Source organism: Hoplias malabaricus, chromosome 9, assembly GCF_029633855.1.
Source record: "Hoplias malabaricus isolate fHopMal1 chromosome 9, fHopMal1.hap1, whole genome shotgun sequence".
NCBI classification, from domain to species: domain Eukaryota; kingdom Metazoa; phylum Chordata; class Actinopteri; order Characiformes; family Erythrinidae; genus Hoplias; species Hoplias malabaricus.
Window position 1 is genome coordinate 17,683,415 of NC_089808.1, and position 24,614 is coordinate 17,708,028.

Here is a 24,614-nt window from a genome sequence, read left to right on the forward strand (position 1 = left end):
TCCCCAAAAGTAAGACAGTGTCTTACATTTTTTTACCCCCGAAAGTCCCACTATGTCTTATTTTCGGGGTATGTCTTATATTGGTAAAAAATGTCGATTTTTGTTTTAACCATAAAATTAACATTTATTAACAACCTGAACAGTATGGTATTCACCATAAAACAGTTTTATAAAAGCAAGTGCCAAGAATGTCTTGTTACAACCGTATCATGACGGTATTTCCATGTATAACATGTAAAACAATGAAAAACGGTAAGAACGAACAGTTTGAATATGTTATACTGGAAGATAAAACAGATTTATTCCATGACAACCATGGCTGCGTGTTGGACCACGGACAACATTACTGCTGCTCCCGCGGCCGCCACATCCCTCCGCTCATTCGGCTCCAGATCCGTCCGCATTCCGCAGTTAATGCAGCAAAAGGTACCGGTACTATGGCTTATATTTTTCCAACGTACAGTTTACTATGTCTTACTTTCGGGGTACGTCTTACATTAGCCGACCCCCCTAAAACCCACACTGCGTCTTACTATCGGGGGTGTCTTACTATCGGGGAAACACGGTAGTTCTCTCCACCCTCTGTGCTGTCTCTACCACTTACCATCAAGGCCTTTCAGATCATACCATCCAGACACTTGGCCGATGGACCTCTCAATCATTTATACATACGCACCCATATCTGTGATCTTTTCGAAGCTCACCAACATATCGCTTCCCTGTAAATTTTGGGGCCCGGTTAGACACACGCTTAAAACCGTGCCAAAATCCATCCCAAATTCCTCAGAGTTCGCCTCCCCCATTCCACACTATAGGGCACGGCCCGTACTAGCAAATTGGAGTTATACTATAACAGAATTGGGCGGCACGGTGGCACAGCAGGTAGTGTCACACAGCTCTAGGGGCCTGGAGGTTGTGGGTTCGATTCCCGCTCCAGGTGACTGTCTGTGAGGAGTTGGTGTGTTCTCCCCGTGTCCGCGTGGGTTTCCTCCCACCGTACAAAAACACACGTTGGTAGGTGGATTGGCAACTCCAAAGTGTCCGTAGGTGTGATTGTGTGAAGGTCTGGCACCCCCTCCAGGGTGTATTCCCACCTTGTGCCCAATGATTACATGTAGGCTCTGGACCCACCGCGACCCTGAATTGGATAAGCGGTTACAGAGAATGAATGAACTATAACAGAATTTTGGGAGCTGGGACACGCCCACGCTCCTCCCCCAAGGCCTATTTATAATCTTCAACCTCACATAATCTGCGTGACAATCAAGACGCTCCCACCTCCACCCCGTCTCCTCTCTCTTTTAAATTTAAACTTCTAACGGGGGCCCGGTTCTACACACGCTCAAAACTGTTCCAAACTCCATCCCAAATTCCTCTGAGTTCGCCTCCCCTGTTCCAAACTACAGTGATCCCTTGGAGTATTGGAACACATCCCCCGTGAAAAATGAATTTCCGCGAAGTAGAGGAAAGATATATTTTTTATGTATTTAACGAGTATTTGGACTTTTAAATCCCTCCCTGTTCTGTTAACAACCCATCCTTTGCTTTAAACAGTCATTCTATAATGTTCTTCAGCTGGAACTACATGTGATATCCTACCAGTTTCTTTAATAAAGTAATTCCTAAGCTGTGATTTAGTGTAAGTAAATTTCACTCGGATGTGGACATGAACAATACATGTAGTGTACGTAAGGAATACTTACGTTTTTCCTAAATTTCCCCTCAATATCCGCGATATAGCGGCCATAAGCCAAAGCCCTTGAAAAAACCCACGAAGTAGCGAATCCGCGAAAGATGAACCGCAAAGTAGCGAGGGATTACTGTATAGGGCAGGGGTCGGCAACCCGCGGCTCCGGAGCCGCATTCGGCTCTTTGATCCCTCTGATGCAGCTCGGCTTTTGAAAATAATTAATGAGTATTTAATTAAAATGTATTTTATTTTGGTTCGTTCATTTTCAAAATGTAATTCTATGAAGATTATGGCGATCTTGTAACATCTAAAATATTTTAATATGTAATATTTCAAATATTTTTGTCACTCTTAACACACGTCACAACGTCCAATGTGCGGTTTCTTGAACTTTTTGACAGCTGAATGCATGGCGCCAGTAAAAGGGTGACGGCACGCAGAGAGAGGACAGCTTTTTTGTTTTTGTGCCAGTGGATAATTTAAGTTCGGCGTTTTTTTCCATTACTACAAGGACTCAAATAAACATTGAGTATTTTACTTAACCTTCAACCCAACGTCTTTTTTTCGGAGTTAAAAATATTTTGTTGCATACAGAATAGTTATTTCATTTTCTCTGGAGTCGTTCATTGATTTCATAAATGTAACACAGTATAGTTTGTTTATACATAGCACAAAGGCAAAAAAAAAAAAAAAAACCCTGTTATATGCAGCGTTATTTCATTTAGAATTTCAAAAGGGTTTTGTGGCTCCCAGCGTTTTCTTTACTGTGTGAAACGGGTCCAAATGGCTCTTTGAGTGGTAAAGGTTGCCGACCCCTGGTATAGCATGGCCCATACTAGCAAATTTGGTATAAAATAAATAGACAAAGCATTATGTGATCAGTGATTGGGCATTCACATTCACTTGTGAATATTAGTAATGTACAATATTTAATAATGATAAACACATACTTTGTTAAAATTTTACACCCTGATGCTAACTTGTTGCAAGAATTAGGGCATGTATAATGATTGAGTGCCAGGAAGACACACACCCTAAGCAAGGTGTCAGTCCATTGCAGGACACACTCACCCTGTTCACACAGACTAAACACCTACCAACATGTTGTAACACTTCTTCTGTGAAAACCTCCCCTTTAGGGCGGGGGGAATTTGAGAAGCTCCCAGCTTAGAGGTTACGTGGTGTGTAGTAGGCCGCTAGCTGTTAGCATTCAGGACACATACTCCGGAGTGGGCTACACCAAGGCTAGTTTATTTAGCTACATACACAGACCATACAAAGCCAGGTCACACGGCTACTACCCCAGCCATTCATACATAAAGAAAAAGGGCAGCGCGGAGCTTCTTGACAGTGTTACTGGGTTCAGTAGAGTTTACCCTAAATTGGAATGCAGCCTAAAGCTGATACACCAGCTTACCCTCTTCTCCTTGGAGGTCACTCTACTGGCCCCACCCCTCACTGGAGAGACCCTTATATACCTGCACCCATATATAAACATAGAGGTCCCCTCTCTTAAAGGCACAGTGTAGCTGTAACCGTTACAATGTGTTTTTGAATTGTGGGAGGAAACCACAACTTTAATGAGAATATATGGTATCCATGCCTATATGTTTGACCTCACCTAGAATGTATGGAGTTAAGCATACCTGTTTTTTTGCAGGTTCTCCACACAGTCAGAAATGCACATAAAAATAGAGCAATAGCGCCGGACACAGACACTCCCACCACCGTCACTGAGGACTGTGCAGGACTTGTTTTTGGTGGGGTTGAACTGGGAGTTGATATGTTGCCAATAAATTCTGTAATTCAAGACAAAAACAATTACTCTAAAATAACAAGCCCCTCTGCTATTTATCACTCTCAAAATGTTAGAAATAACCATTTTAACTTCTTGTATGTATAGTGATAACAAACAACATCTTATAGCCTTTCTAACTAATTGTTGACTTTATTAATATTTCACAACTGAAATATAGCATTTTGCTTAAAGGAAGTAAAAGGGTATTCAGTACAGGCACCCAAACTGTGGTGCAGATATAATAGCAGTGCAGTGATTAAATAGTAAATATTGTTTGTGTGAATTTTTTCCACAGTTGCACAACTTTGTGCTTAGTCAGATATTCGTAGGTTTAACTTTTATATTTACAACCACATCCCTGAATATCAACATACAATGTGATAATAGCTCTTTTAAAAATCTGTCATTAATGAAGCTTGTTAACTTCCTCAGCTGGTGAGTCATTTGCATCACATACAAACCAAAGGTTTGTAGTCACCTTCTCATCATGTATATTATAAAATCAATGACATTAAAAGGTAGTTTGTCCACATTTGTGACAGAAACAGCTTCTATTCTTCTTGAAAGAAGTTATTGTGTGGATCTGAACATATTTAGCTGAAGATATTTAAGGACTGTTGTGTGCAAAGGGCCCCCTCCAGGGTGTATTCCTGCCTTGCGCCCAATGATTCCAGGTAGGCTCTGGACCCACCGCGACCCTGAACTGGATAAGCGGTTAAAGGGCGGCACAGTGGCGCAGCAGGTAGTCTCGCAGTCACACAGCTCCAGGGGCCTGGAGGTTGTGGGTTCGATTCCCGCTCTGGGTGACTGACTGTGAGGAGTTGGTGGAGTTCGCGTGGGTTTCCTCGGGTGCTCCGGTTTCCTCCCACAGTCCAAAAAACAGGATTGGCGACTTGGTAGGTGGATTGGCGACTCAAAAGTGTCCGTAGGTGTGAGTGAATGTGTGTGTCTGTGTTGCCCTGTGAAGGATTGGCGCCTTGCGCCCAGTGATTCCAGGTAGGCTCTGGACCCACCGCAACCCTGAATTGGATAAGCGGTTACAGATAATGAATGAATGCATGTGTGCAAAGGTACTGATCCAGATTCTGGATGACAAATGCCATTCTAAATCATGCCAAATGTAGTTGAGTGGCACTTCATCACTTCAGAGGACAGTTCAACTGCTTCATAGCCCTTTAGCCAACACTTGGTCATAGTAACAGAAGGGACATATGTAGCTGCTCCAGAGCAGCTACATATGACAAATGACAAATGCCATTCTAAATCATGCCAAATGTAGTTGAGTGGCACTTCATCACTTCAGAGGACAGTTCAACTGCTTCATAGCCCTTTAGCCAACACTTGGTCATAGTAACAGAAGGGACATATGTAGCTGCTCCAGAGCATTTTTTTTTCGTATAGATTTTAAATGCCATATGTGCACATTTGAAAATCAGGTTCACTTTAAATTACTTGAAGTTACTATGTGGGACACCTACAATTTTGTTTTGGACTGAAATCATCCATGAATTATTACTCAGTTCCATCATGAGAAGCTGAATCAAACAGAAAACCAATGACAAATGCCAATTCATCAGTTCTGGCATATTTTCCCCACAAAACTGATATTATGATTATTATGAAGAAATTTCTCATTGTCAGAAAAAAGTCATATATCTATTAGGCGTACAAATAAGATTTAAAGCCTTTTTGTATAATGTATAATTGTGCATCAAAATTCAAACATTCTCGTGCTCTTTTAAGATGAGATAAGGTAAGGTAGGATAATCCTTTATTAGTCCCACAGTGGGGAAATTCAAAGTGTTGCAGCAGCAATGGGACAGTAACAAAATAAGAGGTAGCAATGAAAAACTATGTAATTACTGTCATTTGTAATTATTTTGTAATTTTATGGTAACTGCTGTAGTATTGATTTAGTTATTGTAAGATGATAATTATCTTTATTTTTCTTTCAACAAAGACTAACCTAAAAATTCAGAATTTTATTTTTCCCCTGTGTTATTGTAGTGGGATTTCCATCAACATTATTCAGCAGTTTCTTTTGCAGTGGCACAATTTCCTCTCTCAATGATGCAGAAGAAAATAATATGAATCATCAAAAATAAATATAATGTTACATAATTTTGTAAGTATCAAGACAGCTATATAATATAACTACCGCTGCTATTCTTAGACTTCAGAAAACTTCAGACAAAACATACTTCAACATATTTGTAACTCACAGGACCTGATATCCCAAAATATGTACTACAAGAGAAAAAAACATTATTTTCACAATAAAAATTATACATATTGGAAACATATGAATATATTGGAAGGTTCAAATCACTGCAGATAATTCTAAATTCACCCTGGTCAATGGCAAGTATCTCACAACCCAGGGCAGTGGAGCAGTAAAACTGTGTTCTCTGGAGCAATGGAACACCATCAACTAGTTTTGGGATAAGTTTGAGTAGTGTTTGTGATCCAGAACTAAACATTCAACTTCTGAAACTGATATCGTTATTGTTTATCGGCTAAACGCAAATAAATCTTTAGAGCAATGTGCCTGTATTTAGAAATGAGGTTTTGTTCTGAAGCAAAAGAGGACAAAAGGCCTATTGTTATCCTTAATTTGTATTTTGGTAATGTAATTGCATTTCTAATTACTATGCCCTTATTTATTGCTTATTAATACTTTATTGTTACAAAACATGCCTTTAAGTGGTCGCAACATACTCACAATTTATGTTTACAGTCGTCTTTGACCTTATCAAATTTTACATGTACTTTTATTTATATAAATTAAACACAGTAATAACCACAACCTTGAAGTGGATAAGCGGTTACAGACAAAGAATGAATAAACGCAGTCATAATATTTAAATTCTCCTTTAGGAAAAATTTTATGAAGCCAGGATGTTTCTAATGTGTTTTGTTACAATACAGATCTGGCTTTACTAAGAAATAAGGAAACATTAACTCACCCAGGATGTTTAACATTGTCCTTGTCCCTTTTACTGTAAGTAGGATGGGTATGTCCTGTGTAACTTCACAAATATAAATGCCTGTATGATTTTTACAAGCCTTCATTATTGATAAAGCTGAGCAGGTGTTGTTTGGTGTTTCTGTTTTAAGATGTGCATCACTGATGGATTCAATGCTTTGATTGTCTTTAAACCATTTAATTTTCACGCTGGAAATGGTTTTATTCCAGCAGCAGTCAATGGACACAGAGCCTCTCTCCTGCACTGTGCAATTTGGTGGAATCTGAGTAACAATAAAGTCAGCATTGCAGTCTACATAAAGAGACAGAGACATTAATGTTAGAAGTACTTATATACAACATAAAATACATATTTAATTAATTATTTTTTTTCCTTTTCCTTCTTTTTCCATGGCTTATGGTTATATTCTACACATTTACTAGGAAATTATTACACCCTTGATTTTTTTTCCCAGTCAAGCTGAATGGATAAATATATATCAGGTAGACTACACATTGCTTTTTCAGTTTTTTTTTTTCCTGACCAAAACAAAGAACTGATGTATCGAAAGTTACAAAACAAAATCTAATATGACCAAAAACTGATTGATTCGGTTGGACTTTGGTGTTTAACATCTTAATTAACATCTTACAGCCTTTTATTCAGTATGTACATATGCTATAATGTGTAAAACATATAGACTATGAACTGTAAAATGGCTGAATTTTTATGTGTTAGAAGTGGGCAATGGCCATGTAAAAGTTAATACAATATTTATTAGCGCTGCAATTTGGCATTCAGTAAATGGTTTAATGTAGAATGTCTTTGCTGTAAAGTAGTTATATATTTAAAAAATTTAATAGGCCAAATAGTCCACAAAGGCAGCTTAATTTTTCAGAATAAGAGCCATTTTCCTGCCAACAATATCACATTTATAACTCAGAACACACACACACACAGGTTTAGTGCTGGGTTTGGACAGTAAATAAAATAGTTATATTTGGTTATAATTGTTGTAATTCCTGTTTTGTAACACTGCACCTTTCTCTACAGTTGAACATTTTACATCAGAACACTGTGAATGACTCTGTTGTAGGTATGTCAGCATTAACGTGTGTTAATAACTCAGTGAGCAACATGAAATTTATTTTAACACAATTAGTTAAAGTATCAAAATAAAGGGACTGTTTCTTTAAGATGTGATTATATACTGCTTGTACATGTGTAGCTCTGGTTATTTCATGCGAGAGATTTTGTTGTAGCATGGTGGAAAACATGGCTTCCTGCTTTCATTTTACTTCTGTTTATGAATAATTAAGCCAAGGTGTCTTGGATTGGTCATAAAACTTGAATAGTACATTAATAGCTATGAGACCTTGTTTATAAGGTGACTGTGGCTAATACAAAAGCTAGTTGGAATAATGTCCTCAAGTGTCAGGGTCAGTGCTAGTGTATACTATACCGTCTAACAAACATGTTTTATACTTGTTCTGTATTTAGTCCCTCTTAGGACAGACCCACACACATAACCTCAACAGCAAATTTAAAAGCAAACAAAGGGGACTGTTCCAGATCTCATATATTTAATGCCCCAGCAAAAACAAGGAAATGTTTCTAAAACATTTACTTAAAGAAGCTCATCTTATTTTTGAAAGTAAATGACAATATTTTAATCAGGAAAATCTATAATCGAGACTCGGATATGAGTGTAGAATACTGATGTGACTAATTTCCATTTATTTTAATAGTCTGAGACTCCTACTTTGTTCACATTTGTAAAATAACAACAAATTAATTTAGAGTTAAATAAACTTCAAATATATTGACAAAGCAAAAGACATTGTCGTTCTGCCAACGTATTATAATAAGTTCAATTAAGTAAAATGTTAATGACATTTTGAAATTAAAAAACAATTTGTTTGGAGACACTGCACAAAGGCCTTTGAGACTGACCAGGATTAAACAAAATACACACAGCCCATTCTCAGCATCACTTAAAACTTTATTTCTATTTATTTGTTGAGTTTACCAAAGTGGAAATATAAATCATACAACCACAAATGTGTTATAACTTACATAGTCTGCTAAGTTCAGCAGATAAACTATACATGTGCATTAATGTGTATTTGTAATGGACTTAATATAAAAAATTTTTTTCCAAAATGTTGGAGTCAACAAATAAGAAGAAACTGCTTTTTTGCCTCGTATGAATTCCTTGTAAAGGATGTTAACTTGTTTTCTATTAGTAAACCAAAACACGTAATTTGACCAGTAGTGTACAAAAATTTGTATGCCATGTTGCTAAGAACTTGAAGTGTCTCAAAAACCCATTGTCTGTTACTGATTCTAATAAATGAATATGCAGAAATTCTGAAGAAACTGTGGAATTACCCTTTAATTTTAGTGGGTGTGAAAACAGTATAAGAAGTGTGATATGTGATGTTTGTTTTTTTCTGGTTTCTGTACTTACCCAGCAGAGAGGTGAAGGAAAATAAAAGGCCACAGAAAAGAAGAGAGAGCAGCTGCATCTCTGAACGTCTGGCACACAATCAGCACTCAACTTACTCAACACACTCCCTTTCTCTCAGAACTAAGACTTCAGAATTCTTCACTCATATTTTGACCTGAGAGTCAACAACCGCTGAAAGCTTTTCCGCTATCACACACAGGCACACCAATACATGCTAACGGACACGCGCACATGCGCCCCCCCCCACACACACACACACAAAATCTTGTATCTGTAAATTGTTGGGACATTACACAGATCTCTTCATTTTATGGAGTCCAACAGTTACATTTACATTTTCCATAAGTACAAATACAAATTAACACTAACACAAACCCTAATCTTAACAATTAATTTTAATCAAGCCATTCCTTTGGTAAGCTTAATGAAACGTTCACATATTATCCCCATTTTGAAGTTTCAGATGTTTCTAAGTAATATTATCTTGGGAAATATCTGAATATTATACCTTTCGTATTTTTCCTAGGCATTTATTTTGTTGTTGTTGTTGTTGCAAAAGTGAACATATATAATGAGACGTAAACAGGTCCTTATATAGAGCTCTGAGAAACCCTAAAGCTAACAGTGTGGCAACAGTGGAAGTGATTGCCATTAACTTGAAAGTTTGTTGAAGACAGAACAATTCATTACTGCCTCCTGCAGGTCAACCCTACAATTACTGTAATTTAGGGAGAAAAACTTTTTAAAATGTGCATCTTTTCAATTGTTTCAATTGATATAGTTCAATTGAAAAAAAAAAATATTAGGGAAGCATAATATAGTGGTATTACTCTGGATTTTGGTTTAGTTTATTTATGAGTTTAGTTAGGCGTATTAGAGCAGGTAGTATTAGCAGATTTGACCACTCTCTTTTACAGCTTTATCCTCATCTTTTTTTTACTCGTTGCTGTCAGTCTTTCTGTCAAAAGCTTCTTTGCCTTTCTTCTACTCCATCATTTTCTTTTACTTATCCAAACAATATAGAGCTGATATATGAAGTATAGGATTATACTTCATACAGCAGCTCTATATTTGTTTGTTCATTATTCATTTCTGGCTCTTCTTTTGGCTGTGTTTATGTGCCCTGCATTTCTAGCTTCCTTCTGTGTTTCATTTCTTTATCCCAGGTTTACTGCTAATTTCTGTTTTGGCTCTGTTTCACGTCCCAATATTTCTTTCACCACTTCCATCTTGCTTTCATCTTCCATTTATTCAACCATCTCTTCCAGGCCTTTTCCATCTCTCACTTGTTCAAGGCTCTCCTCTAGATCTCTTTCTTCTCCTAGATCTTAATTTCTCTCTTCAATGCAGTTTTCATCTTCTCTTGTATGTTCCTCACCCTCTACCAGCTCTTGTTCTGGCTCCTCCACATTCAAGATATTCTGTGTACCTTACAAACAGAAAACAGGCTGCCCATTAAAACCTATAACAGAACCCTATTACAGAACCTATTCAACCTATTATAGAATGAATGTAATCTTCAGACTGCAGTTCTCCTTACGTTACAAGTAGAATACAGAAAGTAGATAGAAAATGAGATAGTTATTTAAAAAGCCTCTGCCAGAATATCAGAATTTTAAAAATAAATATACGAAAAAAGGAGGTCCTGAGTAACTGAGCAACAGAAGACATATAAGAAGTTAAGGAAACCAGCAAACCTAAAATCCTAAATGATGAGTATTTTAAGATAAAAAATATTGCAGTGGCATGCTTGAAAAATGCTCTGTTCAACTGATCCCTCAAACACAATTTTTAAACATCTGTTAAAGATGTGGCTTGGGACTGGAGGGCTGCCAGTTTGAACCACACAACACAAAGGAAAATTGGAGAAGGTGGGAGTGCTGCCCTCCTCCCTCTTTTCAAGGCTAATGTGTCCTTGAATAAGGCACCTAACCCCCATCTGCTCCCTGAGAGCAAGGGATGAAAGTCTATTGCTCTGGGTTTGTTCATTTTATTTGTCGCGATACAAGAAGAAAATGAAGCAGACATTTTAGGAGTTAATATGTTATATATGTCTGCAATAAGGAAAAACAGCAGTAGTTTGAAGATATGAGAGTATCAGACAGAGTATGAATTAGTTTTAATCCTTGTACCACTTGTTCTCTGGGCTATGACTGTATATTTTGCCCCAAATTTTGCATGACTGACAGAAATTATTATTATAGTATTCACCAAATAACTGCAGCAAACACCAAAATTACTAATAACATACACATTTCCAAGTGTTTGTTCATTTTGAATTGAATTGCTTTATATCAAGGATTAAATTATTCAAATTATCCAGCAATAATATTTTAGGTGTTTGATAAAAAAATCAATCACATTATTATATGATATATAATTATGATATATATATATATATATATATATATATATATATATATATATATATATATGTTTTTTATCTCTTCTCTTTAACATCAGTTAGTGCTGCTAAAACTCCTCTTGCAATTAAATGTTGGAAATATGCTTGCTTTGGATATTTGTTAAGTTTTATACAGCCATGTTGCTTAAGGCTAGGACCATACTGTTGCTAAAACATTCTACATTTAATCATTTGTTCTAAACATAAGAAATCACACAAATATTAATAAGAAAGTATTATAATGTCATTTGGATAAAGTGGGTTTTCATTTCAATTAAAATTAAATATATTTTTTTAAGTAGACTCACTTGCTTTTGGCTGTGGCCTCCTTTGCACACTTCTGCTCAGATGAACCGCGGCTAGCAATAGAGTTACGAAGGGAAGACATCGAAAGAATAAAATGACACCCTCTGACATAGTGTCTGAGCGTTCATCAACTGCAAGAATGAATACATTTAAGCATAAGAATTAAAATGAATGTGTACTCAAACAATTGTAACATATAATTTATTAATGCTGCAGCAGTAGGTGAATGTGACGAGGTTGGACGAGCGGAGGGCAGCAGTGTTATTCACCACACTATATCGACAACTTTTCAGAGAGTGCAAACCAAATTTGATTTAACCAACAAAAATTATGTCACCTTCGCATGCATATGAACTTAAATGACATCCCATTCTTAATCCATAGGGTATTAATCCAAGGTTTAATATGATGTCAGCTGACCCTTCAGCTATAACAGCCTCAACTCTTCTGGGAAGACTTTTCACAAGGTTTAGGAGTGTGTTTATAGGAACTTTTAACCATTCTTTCACATTTGTAAGGTCAGACACTGATGTTGGATGAAAAGCCCTGGTCTACACGTTAATTCATCCCAAAGGTGTTCTATGGTATGCTGAAGCATTAAGGATTTCTTTTCATTGGAACTAAGGGGCTGAGAATAACTTCTGAAAAACAACTGTAGCAATACAATGCTTTTGCTTTTGTAAGAATTTTGTTTTTTTTATTATGAATATTCTCCTGAAAAAGTCATTGTGTGGAAGAGACCATAGGTTGTACAGACCTACATACTTGGAGGGTAGATGTAGTTTGTGTGCATCTCTGGGGGTAACATAAATGACACTTATTGCCATGATGGTGGAGCTATAGTGATGCAAGAACACTTCAAGGTCTGTATTTCCTACCCCTTCCCCAGATTCCTCAGACCAGACCTTACAAAAAAGCCTCAAGAAACACAGCCCTCCCACTTCAATTTTGAGTTAATTTGCATAATATGCAAATCACACATTATTTGAGCGGAACCTGGTCCCTGGATATTTAGTCAATATGGTCATATGTGCTATCACAGAATTCTAAGAATCTGAACTTTAAAAAAAAAAAAAAACATTTGACATTTGGACAAAAGTTGCCACAATATATCAATGAATTGAAGTGGATGGTGCTTCACAGGTTCTGTCAACCGTAACTCAGACAAATAAAGCCCAATCAAGACCACACTTGACGGATGTATGTAGGGCCTTACTGTAAAGAAACAAGTCCAATATGAACAAAATCCACCCACAGGGTGCACTACAATAGGACAATCAATTGTCGCATGGGTTTTTTGCGTGTTATAGTGCTATCTAGGAATGCAGCTGCACCACAATTTAATTAATTATGTGATCTGAACCCCACATTGATCAAGCATGTGATTTTTTATAATTTCTGCAGAAAAAGTTTCAGTTACAGCTGTATATGTGTGATTTGAGGAATGCATGAACCACACCTGTTACTGGGAGGGACTTGGAAGCCACCCAGTATTTTTTTATTTTATTATTATTACTTTTTTATAATTACTAAAGTCCACGTCCAGAATTCTGATGGTATCACATATGCCCATGTTAGATAAATATCCAGAGTCTAGTTTACATTCAGATATATGTGTGTTGGTATTTCTAAGCAGAATGCCTGTAACCTTTCAGCAATTGACTCAATAATTCTTACATCTCTTGTAGTCACATGAAATATTATGGTTAATATTATGGTAATGTAGTAAGGACAACAGATGGGGCTACAACGTTAATTATTTTATACATAAGATTATGGTTGATCTCTTACAAGTCCATTGGGCATAATTTTGGAATTGGTTATGAAAATGTAGCCTTTTTTTATGTACACAGCTCAAGATTGTCAGGCAAAGGAGGTGGAGTATGTGTAATCTACCGAAATACCCTAGATTTCAGTCAGAAACAATGTGGCACCTTCACTTCTTTTGAGGTTCTTTCCATCTTCATTACAAATCCGCTCACAAAAAAGAATGCATTTTCATTATTTAACATTTACAGACCACCAGGCCCCACTCAGAATTCTTAAATATATTCGGTGATTTTACTGCAAACCTACTGTGTGCAATGATAAAGTTATATTTGGAGATTTCAATATCCATTTTGAGAAGGCAGATGGCCCACTAAAAATACATTTACTTCAATCCTAGACTCTATTGATATTACTCAAAATGTAACAGAATATACACACTACTGTAGTCACCCTTTAGATTTAGTTTTGACACTAGGTCTTAACATAGACAAACTTGATAACATGCCGCAATCTCAGACCATTACCTAATATCATATGAGCTACATCTTAGCCTTAATGTGTGTGCGTCCCCTCGCTATTCTACAAAGTGTTCAGTAAAACCACCTACTGCCCTACAATTTATAGAAATCATCCAATAATTATCAATCCCAGTTCCCACTCCATCAGACCCAACAGAGCTAGATGTACTAACTGACTACTTAGAAAATACCTGTCGATCTACATTATATAATGTGGTGCCACTTAAAAGACAAAGAATATGACAGAAAAAGCAATGGTAAAATGAAAAACCCAATACCTGAAAACAAACAATACGGAAACTAAGCTGGAAGTGTTCCACTCTGCCTGAAAGGACAGCCATATAGAGTATTGAAATGCCCTCACTAAAGCTAACTCAGTTTATCTGGTCTCACCGATCTAAAATAATAAATATAATCCTAGAGAACTGTTTAGTGTGTTTTCCTGAATTACAAAAATCATGCAGGTACTGAACCACATTCATCATCCAATTATCCTAAAGTAAAATTTGAAATTCCACAAGGTTCTATTTTAGGATGATTATTATTTACATTATACATGTTACGCAGACAATATGCAATTGTACATATCAGCCAAGCCTGATGACAAACATAGATTAAAGAAAATAGAGGACTTGTTCCACGGATGACATCGCTTTATTAGCAATACAAAAAGTTAACACAAAAAGTACAAACAGAAAATAAATTCTCTGTGCACACAGTTCACCAAGCAATCCACAAAAGCTGTATCATGCGAAGAAAAAAATTTCAACACAATCCAGAAACGCTTCCATCTTCCCTGGGACAAAACTAATTTAAAATGGAGGCAACAGTGAAAACTGTTCTGTGGTCAGAAAAATCAAAATTTGAAATTCTTTTTAGAAACCATGTACACCATATTCTGTGGACCAAGAGTAGAGGGATACTCCAAATTGTTATCGCCTAGTTAATTGTGTCTCTGCTAGCCCAAGACATCACACACTAGAGTCTGTTTTCTCTAGTCAGAAGCAATATACATATCTGGGTTTGGAGGGATAGTAAAATGATGGGGTGGTGGCAATGAGGATGGGTTTGCAGGTTTTGTATTTGTGCTTATGAGTGGGATATGTATTTAGACAAAATGTGTAAAATTTGCAGGTTTATATTTCTCGCCTTTTTGTTCTTGCCCACATTAGTTTGAATTTTTTGTATTAATATAAGAAAATTTTAACAATAAATCTTTACACAATTCCAGGCAGGCTCTGGATTCACCACAACCCTGAACTAGGTGGTTACAGACAATGAATGAATAAATGTTTACCCAGTAAAAATTGTGCAGGCAGATATGCCTTGTAATTGGATTCTTTCTTTGAATATTAGGTTACTTTTCTCCAAATCACTTTGTAAAACTTTATAAAATAATTTAACTTATTAGAAATTAATAATATACATATTTCAAAAGAATTCATTAACTAACATACCTTCTTCTGTATTCAGTGACGTCTGTGCTGGGTAATCTTTCACCCCTTTTGATTTGGTTTTCCCTTGCCCTGTTTAAAGTGATAAATTGTAATATAATGTAATTAAATGCAATCAAAAGACTTCATTTTGCTGTATCATATTATGCATAATAAGACTCATAATAAGATTATGGTCCATCTTGAATCAGCACTCTGCTGAGAAATCCCTTTACTTACTCCGCTTTCATTATATATATATATTATGGCAAGCCAAACAGGAAATATTTAATGAACTTTGATATATATAGAATGAACGCTGATATATATAGAATGAACATTGACTGTCTCGTTTCCGAAGGCTTTACTGCTATCTGTTTATTGTTGCCATGGAGGCAATCACCAGCCTCGCGGTGCGCGATTTCAAAATAAGAGCGGACAGCGCGATTGAAAAAAAAATCATAATTAAAAAAAAAAAATTTTCAAAACAGCTCTCGTGCCAGAAATAGATGCCCAATGGAGGCCGCTATTTGAGTATGGGGGATATAGAATGAACGCTGATATATATAGAATGATCATGGCCAAGGACTTCCGAACCATTCTGGAGGATCATGTGCATTCAATGGTTCAAACATTGTATCCTGAAGGCGATTCCGTGTATCAGGATGACAATGCACGAATACACACAGCAAGACTGGTGAAAGATTGGTTTGTTGAACACGAAAGTGAAGTTGAACATCTCCCATAGCCTGCACAGTCACCAGATATAAATATTATTGAGCCACTTTGGGGTGTTTTGGAGGAGCGAATCAGGAAACGTTTTCCTCCACCAGCATCACGTAGTGACCTGGCCACTATCCTGCAAGAAGAATGGCTTAAAATCCCTCTGACCACTGTACAGGACTTTCTCAAGACAAATTGCTGCTGTATTGGCCACAAAAGGAGGCCCTACACCACACTAATACATTATTGTTGTCTAAAACCAGGTGTTTTAGTTTCATTGTCCAACCCCTGTATGTCAGCTTTCATTCTATATATATCAACTTTCATTCTATATATATCAACTTTCATTCTATATATATAAAAGTTCATTCTATATATATCAACTTTCATTCTATATATATCAAAGTTCATTCTATATATATCAGCGTTCATTCTATATATATCAAAGTTCATTAAATATTTCCTGTTTGGCTTGCCATACTTGCCATATGGCTATATATATATATATTCATTTGTGTTATCTCCCTCTCTCAAGCCTGACACTTTGGCTTTATGATCAGTAACCATCAAAAGAAGTACCTTCCAAAAAGGTAGAAGCAAAAAAGTATAAGCTCAGACTAATTAAGTACTTAGTAATTTACAGAAGTGCAATGGATCTAATTACAGACCCAGGGGGACTTGGTGAAATAACTTGAAATAGCTAACAATTAGCATGCTATACCAGTGGCACCAGGCAAGGCAAGTTAAGTTTATTTATAGAGCACTTTTCGTACACAATGGCAATTCAAAGTGCTTTACAGTGCAATACATAAAGATTACGGTAGAATTTAAAAAGAAAAGAAAATAAAAATAAGATTACAGTAGAATTTAAAAAGTAAAAGAAAATAAAACAACAAAAAAACAGAGTAATAAAAAAGGACAGTTATTAAAATGGTACTAGAAATAAAATAAATAAATCTACATTTTTAATTTGATCTAAGTGCAGCGCTACTCAAATGCAGAGGAGAACAGAAAGGTTTATTCTAGACTTGAAAAAAGTAATATTTGGGGCAAATCTGTTGTCTTCCGGGAGTCTGTTCCAGGTGCAGGCAGCATAGTGACTGAAAGCTGCCTCCCCCTGTGCGGTTCTGACACGCGGAACCTCTAGCTGACCAGACCCGAGTGATCTGAGGGGCCTACTGGGTTCATACACTTCTAGCAGATCTGAAATATGTTTGGAGAAGCAAAGTGGGACCTCTATATTATTATAAATATTATTCATTGCCTGTAGCCCTTATCCAGTTCAGGATGGGTCCGGAGCCTACCCGGAATCACTGGGCGCAAGGCATGAACACACCACACTCCTCACAGACAGTCACCCGGAGGAAACCCACGCAGACACATGGAGAACACACCACACTCCTCACAGACAGTCACCCGGAGGAAACCCACGCAGACACAGGGAGAAGAAACCACACTCCTCACAGACAATCACCCAGAGAAAACCCATGCAGACACAGGTAGAACACACCACACTCCTCACAGGCAGTCACCTGGAGTGGGACTTGAACCCACAACCTCCAGGACCCTGGAGCTGTTCGACTGCGACACTACCTGCTGTGCCACCATGCCGCACACTCTAACTATTACAGTTCATTTATATGTTATCATATCATATCTTATCATATGAAGCTCATATATTACAATTGTTTTAAGTTGCACATATTTGACTCTGTAATATAATCAAAAGCGGAGTGTAGCTAATCTGAGTTTATGTTTGCTGAGGAAGAACTTTCTGATATGCTTGTTTACCATGGTAAGTTTCATTTGTGGTTTAACTAACTCAGGCTCTAATTACTTCCTGGGCCACAGAGTGCCTCATAGTGACTTCCTTACATTAACTGTTTATTGTCTTATGGTGTGATGTAGTGAAGCTTGTGATTGTGCCATTTTTATTTTCTTTCACTTCCGTGTCTTTGGTCTAAAGGTCTGACGCAGAGCCATTTAAACGGTTTTGTCAGATGTTGGACAAAAGTCCTTTTGTTTTCGAGAATTTAAGCTTATGTGCAGGTGCTTCAGAGGATGCACCTATGCTTGCGTGCTATTGTAGTGCACATTTTATTTCTATATTTTATTTATTTTTCCACATTATCTTGACCCAGGTCCTAGTTCACTATTTAACATTATCTTGGCTAATTTTATAACCCAAAAATAAATAAATAAAACATTTAACTCATGTCTTTCTGTGTAAACAGGTGCTTTTCCAGATCATAATTTCAGTAGGAAACCATTCTTCCAAAAGTTGAAAGATTGTGTGTGGGTTCCACAAGCCCATGCTCTTCTACCTTTGTATATTTTACCCCCAACTAACCTCATCAGCTAACACAAAGTACATTTCCAAAGATTCCAAAGATATCCAAAGACTGTTAACAGGCATATTGCCTATATCTCTCAGAGGATGTTGCAATATCTTCTAAAGCTAAATCAGACAGCTTAACAGCTCAAAATAATTATGTTTGTACTAAAATTAGGAAAAAAAACATGTTTGTAAGGGATTAGGCTTCTTTGCTTTGTTCACTAAAATTGAATTACAAAATTTGGTGCAATATTGTGAGTACCTCTGTTTGCTTACTATAATAGAATTATAGTATAGAGTACTGCAGTTCATGCATTTGTTGCTAGCAGGATTTATGGCTATAATGTCTTAACTGCACTTTCTAAGAAAAATTGTCAAGCTTTAGAACTCAGCATGAATCCTAACAAACAATGTGCTAATATCACTAATATTTTTAAGGAACTCCACTGGTTGCCTGTATCATTTAGGATGGAATTAGATTTACATTAATTTTAACAAAAGTTCTTTTGTTTTTAAATATCTTAATGTTCTACATTTTCTAGCTGTGTTTATTTTTCTTCAGGACAATGAAGTTTAATTTACCTACTTATAAAAATGCCACTGTGGCAGTACTTTTTTGCTGCCCCTGTGGTGGTACCCTCAAGGGTACAGTACATTTCAGTACATTTATTTAGGAAATATAATTGTACCATATTCTAATAATTATATATTTTACACTGTGTTGAATTAATACACCTAATTTCATCTACAGGACTTATATTTTATTGTTTTATTTTACATTTATTTTCTATAATGAAAGCTTATAAATATTCACCACTTCTGCAAAAGAGAATATATTATACCTTTAGGGAACAATTAGACAATTGTACGTTTAAAGATATATTTTCACTGTTTGTACCTTTAGTTAACAATAATGTACATGTGCAGTACATTTTTTCAGCAAGTGTAGAGTCAAAATATCCCAGTTACAAATAAGATGACCAAGAATGAATAAAACATGTATTTTTTTTTTTTGTTAAAATGTTTATGCCTGGCTTTACTAAGAAATAAGGAAACATTAACTCACCCAGGATGTTTACCATTGTCCTTGTCCCTTTTACTGTAAGTAGGATGGGTATATCCTGTGTAACTTCACAAATATAAAAGCCTGTATGATTTTTACAAGCCTTCATTATTGATAAAGCTGAGCAGGTGTTGTTTGGTGTTTCTGTTTTAAGATGTGCATCACTGATGGATTCAATGCTTTGATTGTCTTTAAACCATTTAATTTTCACGCTGGAAATGGTTTTATTCCAGCAGCAGTCAATGGACACAGAGCCTCTCTCCTGCACTGCGCAATTTGGTGGAATCTGAGTAACAATAAAGTCAGCATTGCAGTCTACATAAAGAGACAGAGACATATAAACAATATAAAATACATATTTCAAAAACTGAAAAAAAAAAAATAAAATTATGACATATAAAACTTTTTAGTGCTTTTTCTCAATTACTTTTAATGTGGTAGAATTAAACACCAGCCATGTACATGGTTAAAATAACACATGAGTGGTATTTAGTCAATGATTGTTTAATGAGAAATGTCTAGAGAAGTTCATTTTTTTCGTTCAGACTAAGCACTATTTTCTAAGCAAGAATATTGCATATAAAACACAAATAGGTAGTGGTGGGCTTGGATGGTAAATAATGATTATTTTTGCTAGAGGGATGTTTTTACTCCAGCAAAGATTAGTGAAAACAGTCCTTCACCATGAGTTTTGATGGGGTCTGAAAAACAATACATTCCGGATTGCAAGCTACATAAATAATAGAGAGAGATATTAATATGAAATAGAACAATACTCAAAAAATCTATAAAACATGTTGCTGAATCAGGAGTACTATTCTGAGGTGATCCCTCAGAGCTTAAAGTGTTAAATTTGTGTATTTTAAACTAATTCAGTGTCATCCAGCTGCCAACAAACTGAAACAGTCCAACAATAAAGGGTCTGAGAACACAGAACGAATCAATCTGAATTTAACTTTAGAGTGTATAATTAATTACTCTCTGAATTTTCAAATATGATTCTAAACCCTAAAGATTGAAAAAAGCTAACTCTTAGTTTTAGGTTAATTTACAGTATTCTTATTTTTATATATAAAAATAAGCAATCATTTTAGTAAATTTTATGTCTGAATAAAATTGGCAATATAAATACCATATTTGATTTTTTATTATAATGTGTAAATTTGTGTAATGTTTTTTTTTTTTGTGTGTTGTTTGTTTTTGTTGGCAGTTGTTAAAAGGCAATATATTTCATTTTTATATTAACATGTGTAGCAATTCTGACTACTTAATATCTCTAACGCATCAAATAATACATATTAACTAATTTTTAATGTTCTGAAATAATAATAATAAAATAATAATAATAATAATAATAATAATAATTAAGAACAACAACAACTTTGGAAAAAATCTTAAACACAGGCACATATTCCCCTTACTAATCTTGATTCTCGGGCTGATTATTGCCATCTCTATAAAAATATACATTTTATTTATAATATTTATAATGTTATAATGAACCTGTAATATAATTTTCTAGTATCTTCAGTTAGGGAACATATTTATATCTTATTGTATTTTAGTCCTGCATTATAGGTCAAATCCACATCCACACATCTGGCTAAATATTATTTTGCCTATTTAAAAACATCCTGACAAAGTATAAAATTTCCAAAGTACAAAAGTTTCCTGGAATAATTTTATTTCTTTAAAAATTATCTTAATTATAATTAAGATCATACGGATTTGACTTATAGAGGACTAGAATACAAAAAGGTATAAACATGTTCCCTAACTATATATATATATATATATATATATATATATATATATATAGTGAAAATCAGCACTACTACTAATAAGATGCCCACTGTTTCTATGATGCAGTTCTGGAAAGATAGTTTAAACAAAAACTTTAAGCAATTAACAGATAAGCTGTTTGTTTAAGATAATATTTGAAACTGATGAGTGCTGTTTGGTTCTGGACTCACCGCTGATAGTGAAGCAGGTAATAAACAGAGCATAGAAAAGAGCACAGAGTAGCTTCATTTTCAAATGCCCGGCAAATGAGATATTAGGTACTGCTTCTCAGGTACCCTCACTGGCCACAACTAGCTTTTCAAAGACTCACCTTCTCTTCCGCACACAACCGCTATCCCCCATGCCCTCTACTTTCACACCCTGGCCGCTGACTACTTTCATATCCTGGTTCACAAACCAGCTTTCTGTTCCTGTGTTTATCAAACCCATGCACACATTACACAAAAGCTCAAATGTTCAACAAAAACTAATATTTTCTTTCAGTATTTTCAGGTTTTGGTTTTGGTTTTTTGCTTTGAAAGTACACTGTAAAAAGTGGGACTGGGGTCAATTAATATTTAGTTAAAAACTAATAGTAACTTACACTTAATAAAAAATACTTTTACGTAGTTTGAAATCAAGTTGAGCTAAATTCAACAAATTTGAAAAGTATTAATTGCAATTTACACAATTTTGGCTAAATAAAATTAGCTGGGATATGTTGAATAGAATTTATTCATATTTTATCAGTAACACCAAAGATCCAGAAAATGTAATAGATTTTACTCATTGGGAGGTCTTTAATTTTAATCATCATACACTTCTACACATCATACACTTCATACACATAGTCCACAACGCATTTTGAAACTCGTGGACACCAGTATTATTGGGTTCTGTGGACAAATCTGTCCTGCGCATTCTTGATGCAAATAATTGGAACAGAAGAGGTTAACACAGAGTTTGAGTGAACAATCAAAACAGTTTTTATTATACGGAATTCCGGGGAGAACAATACATTCAATATATTTAGCCTTTTACCTCCTGTTCTCCGAAGACCTCGCTTTCTGACTCCTCCTCTTATACTATGTTCTGTCTGACACTTAAGCAAGGTGTCTGTTTGTGATTGGACCTCAGTTTGTGTGCATCAGCATTGCTAGGTGGTTGCTATGTGTGTATAACTGTTTTTCTGTCTGGATATGTAAGTGTTATTGAACATTCTGTTCTGCCTCAGCTGATTAGAAGTGGGCACCCGCCAGTCTCTACTTCCTGTGTCACTGCTTCTCTGCACTTCGTCAGCCTGTCTCTACTTCCTGTGTCACTGCTTCTTTACACTTCGTCAGCCTAAGCTTTGCAAGATTGCTCAAAATTAACTGTCTGCATATTGATTGCTGTGAACCCCCGACCTTCCTGTTTTGACTACTGTCCTGCATATACTTATGTTGCCTAAACCTTGCAGGGTTACTTTAATGTCAACTAAAACCAAACCATACAATTACTTTTATTAATATTTTCCACAGTTCTGAACGTCCGCAGACTTCCCAAAGTTAAGAGCTTTTAAATTATTAATAGGGAAAGAACAATGATCTAAAATTGTGTATTTTGTTTGAGGTCACGTGGGGTCACGCAGTTCTAAGCTCCGTATTTTTAAGGTGGATCGGTGTGTTTGAGGGGGAAAAACGAGAGTTGTTTGTATGTGGATGAAGTTTAACTTGTCTGTAAGTTTCTAATTCACTGATTGAATTACCAGAGACACTCATTTGTATCTCGAGATGTTTAAATCAAATTAAATCAAATTTATTTATATAGCGCTTTTCACAACTGATGTTGTCACAAAGCAGCTTCACAGAATTCCATTAAGACAAAGATTTGACATGAAATGTAAAAAACAAATGTAAAACCCTCAAGTGAGCAAGCCAGGGGTGACAGTGGCAAGGAAAAACTCCCCCAGCTGAGGAAGAAACCTTGGGAGGAACCAAGGCTCACAAGGGGTGACCCATCCTCCTCTGGTCAATCTGCTGGTGATAATAGTTAGTGGTCCGTGAGAACTTCAGTGTAGGGACAGCTTCAAGGCATTTGGTGGTTGCTGGAGCGTGGGCAGCTGATCTGAAGCGTGGAGGAGGATCTCGACAGTCATCCATCAGTGTCCAGACAGACAGGTGGGCAGTTGTTTACTCGGAAAGATGTAAAGGAATGGAGTTAGTTTTGAACTGTTTTGTGTTTGTAAAGTAGAAAATATGAAAATTTCCAGTGTGTGGCTATGTCTGACTATGATCTGACTATGACAGCTTTAACTAAAAGGAGAGAACCAGGAGGACACACAGACACGGGAGCATCCTGAAACACTGGCATCCTTCCGCTCCACCGTCAACAAACCTGAGTGATCGCGAGAAGCGGTGGGACGACAGCACCAGCGTCTCAGTTTACTATAATTCCCTGTGTCCACGAATCTGCCGCCTTTATCTATGGGGGAGCATTAGCTACCAAAAACAAACTAAACAAATGAGTTTTTAGCCTAGATTTGAAGATTGCGACTGTGTCTGAGTCCCGAACATTTTCTGGAAGATCATTCCAGAGTTTGGGGGCTTTATAAGAAAAGGCTCTTCCCCCGGCTGAGGCCTTCTGAATTCTGGGAACAATTAAAAATCCAGTATTCTGTGATCTGAGTGAACGTGGAGGCTCATAATAGGAAATTGTATCTTGAAGATATTCAGGAGCAAGCCCATGTAGAGCTTTATATGTTAATAACAAAATTTTGTAGTCAATGCGGAATTTAACAGGCAGCCAATGAAGTGATGATAGAACTGGGCTAATATGTTCAAATTTTCTAGTTTTAGTCAGGACCCTAGCTGCAGCATTTTGAACTAGTTGAAGTTTTCTTAAATTGTTATACTGTAAATACTGTTACATCCTGACAGTAGTGCATTACAGTAGTCAAGCCTTGAAGTAATAAAGGCATGTACTAATGTTTCTGCTTCCTGAAGGGATAAGGCATTTCTAATCTTAGCAATATTGCGAAGATGTAAAAAAGCTGTCCTAGTGATACTACCTATGTGTTGATCAAATGATAAATCCGGGTCAATTATGACACCAAGATTTTTTATTGCTGAACCAGGTTTAACTGGAAAGTCAGCGAGATTTAAAATTAAATCTGATAATTTATTTCTTGCCACTTTTGGACCCAAAAGCAGGACCTCTGTTTTGTTGCTGTTTAGAAGGAGGAAGTTACGCAACATCCAGCCTTTCACGTCTTTTACACAGTCCTCTATTTTCTTTAATCTGTGTTTGTCATCGGGCTTGGCTGAAATATACAATTGTGTGTCGTCTGCGTAACAGTGAAAGTTAATGTCAAGGTT

The 24,614-nt window shown here is 36.2% G+C and overlaps 1 protein-coding gene across 3 annotated transcripts in view; it reads right to left on the reverse strand.

Moving 5' to 3' along the window:
* LOC136707676 (uncharacterized) overlaps positions 1 to 24,614 on the reverse strand; it is a 40,025-nt gene that overhangs the window by 6,433 nt on the left and 8,978 nt on the right. Inside the window, exons 1-6 of one of the 3 annotated variants that reach the window (XM_066681886.1) lie at positions 19,480 to 19,494; positions 15,380 to 15,448; positions 11,637 to 11,765; positions 8,925 to 10,353; positions 6,455 to 6,766; positions 3,337 to 3,489 (exon numbers count right to left, since the gene is read on the reverse strand). In XM_066681886.1, coding sequence (XP_066537983.1) covers positions 3,337 to 3,489; positions 6,455 to 6,766; positions 8,925 to 8,982 — 523 coding nt within the window. In that variant the 5' untranslated portion in view covers positions 8,983 to 10,353; positions 11,637 to 11,765; positions 15,380 to 15,448; positions 19,480 to 19,494. Of the gene's footprint in view, positions 1 to 3,336; positions 3,490 to 6,454; positions 6,767 to 8,924; positions 10,354 to 11,636; positions 11,766 to 15,379; positions 15,449 to 15,595; positions 15,707 to 19,479; positions 19,495 to 24,614 lie in introns of those variants that run through there. The other 2 variants (XM_066681885.1, XM_066681887.1) reach the window with 2 other exon arrangements.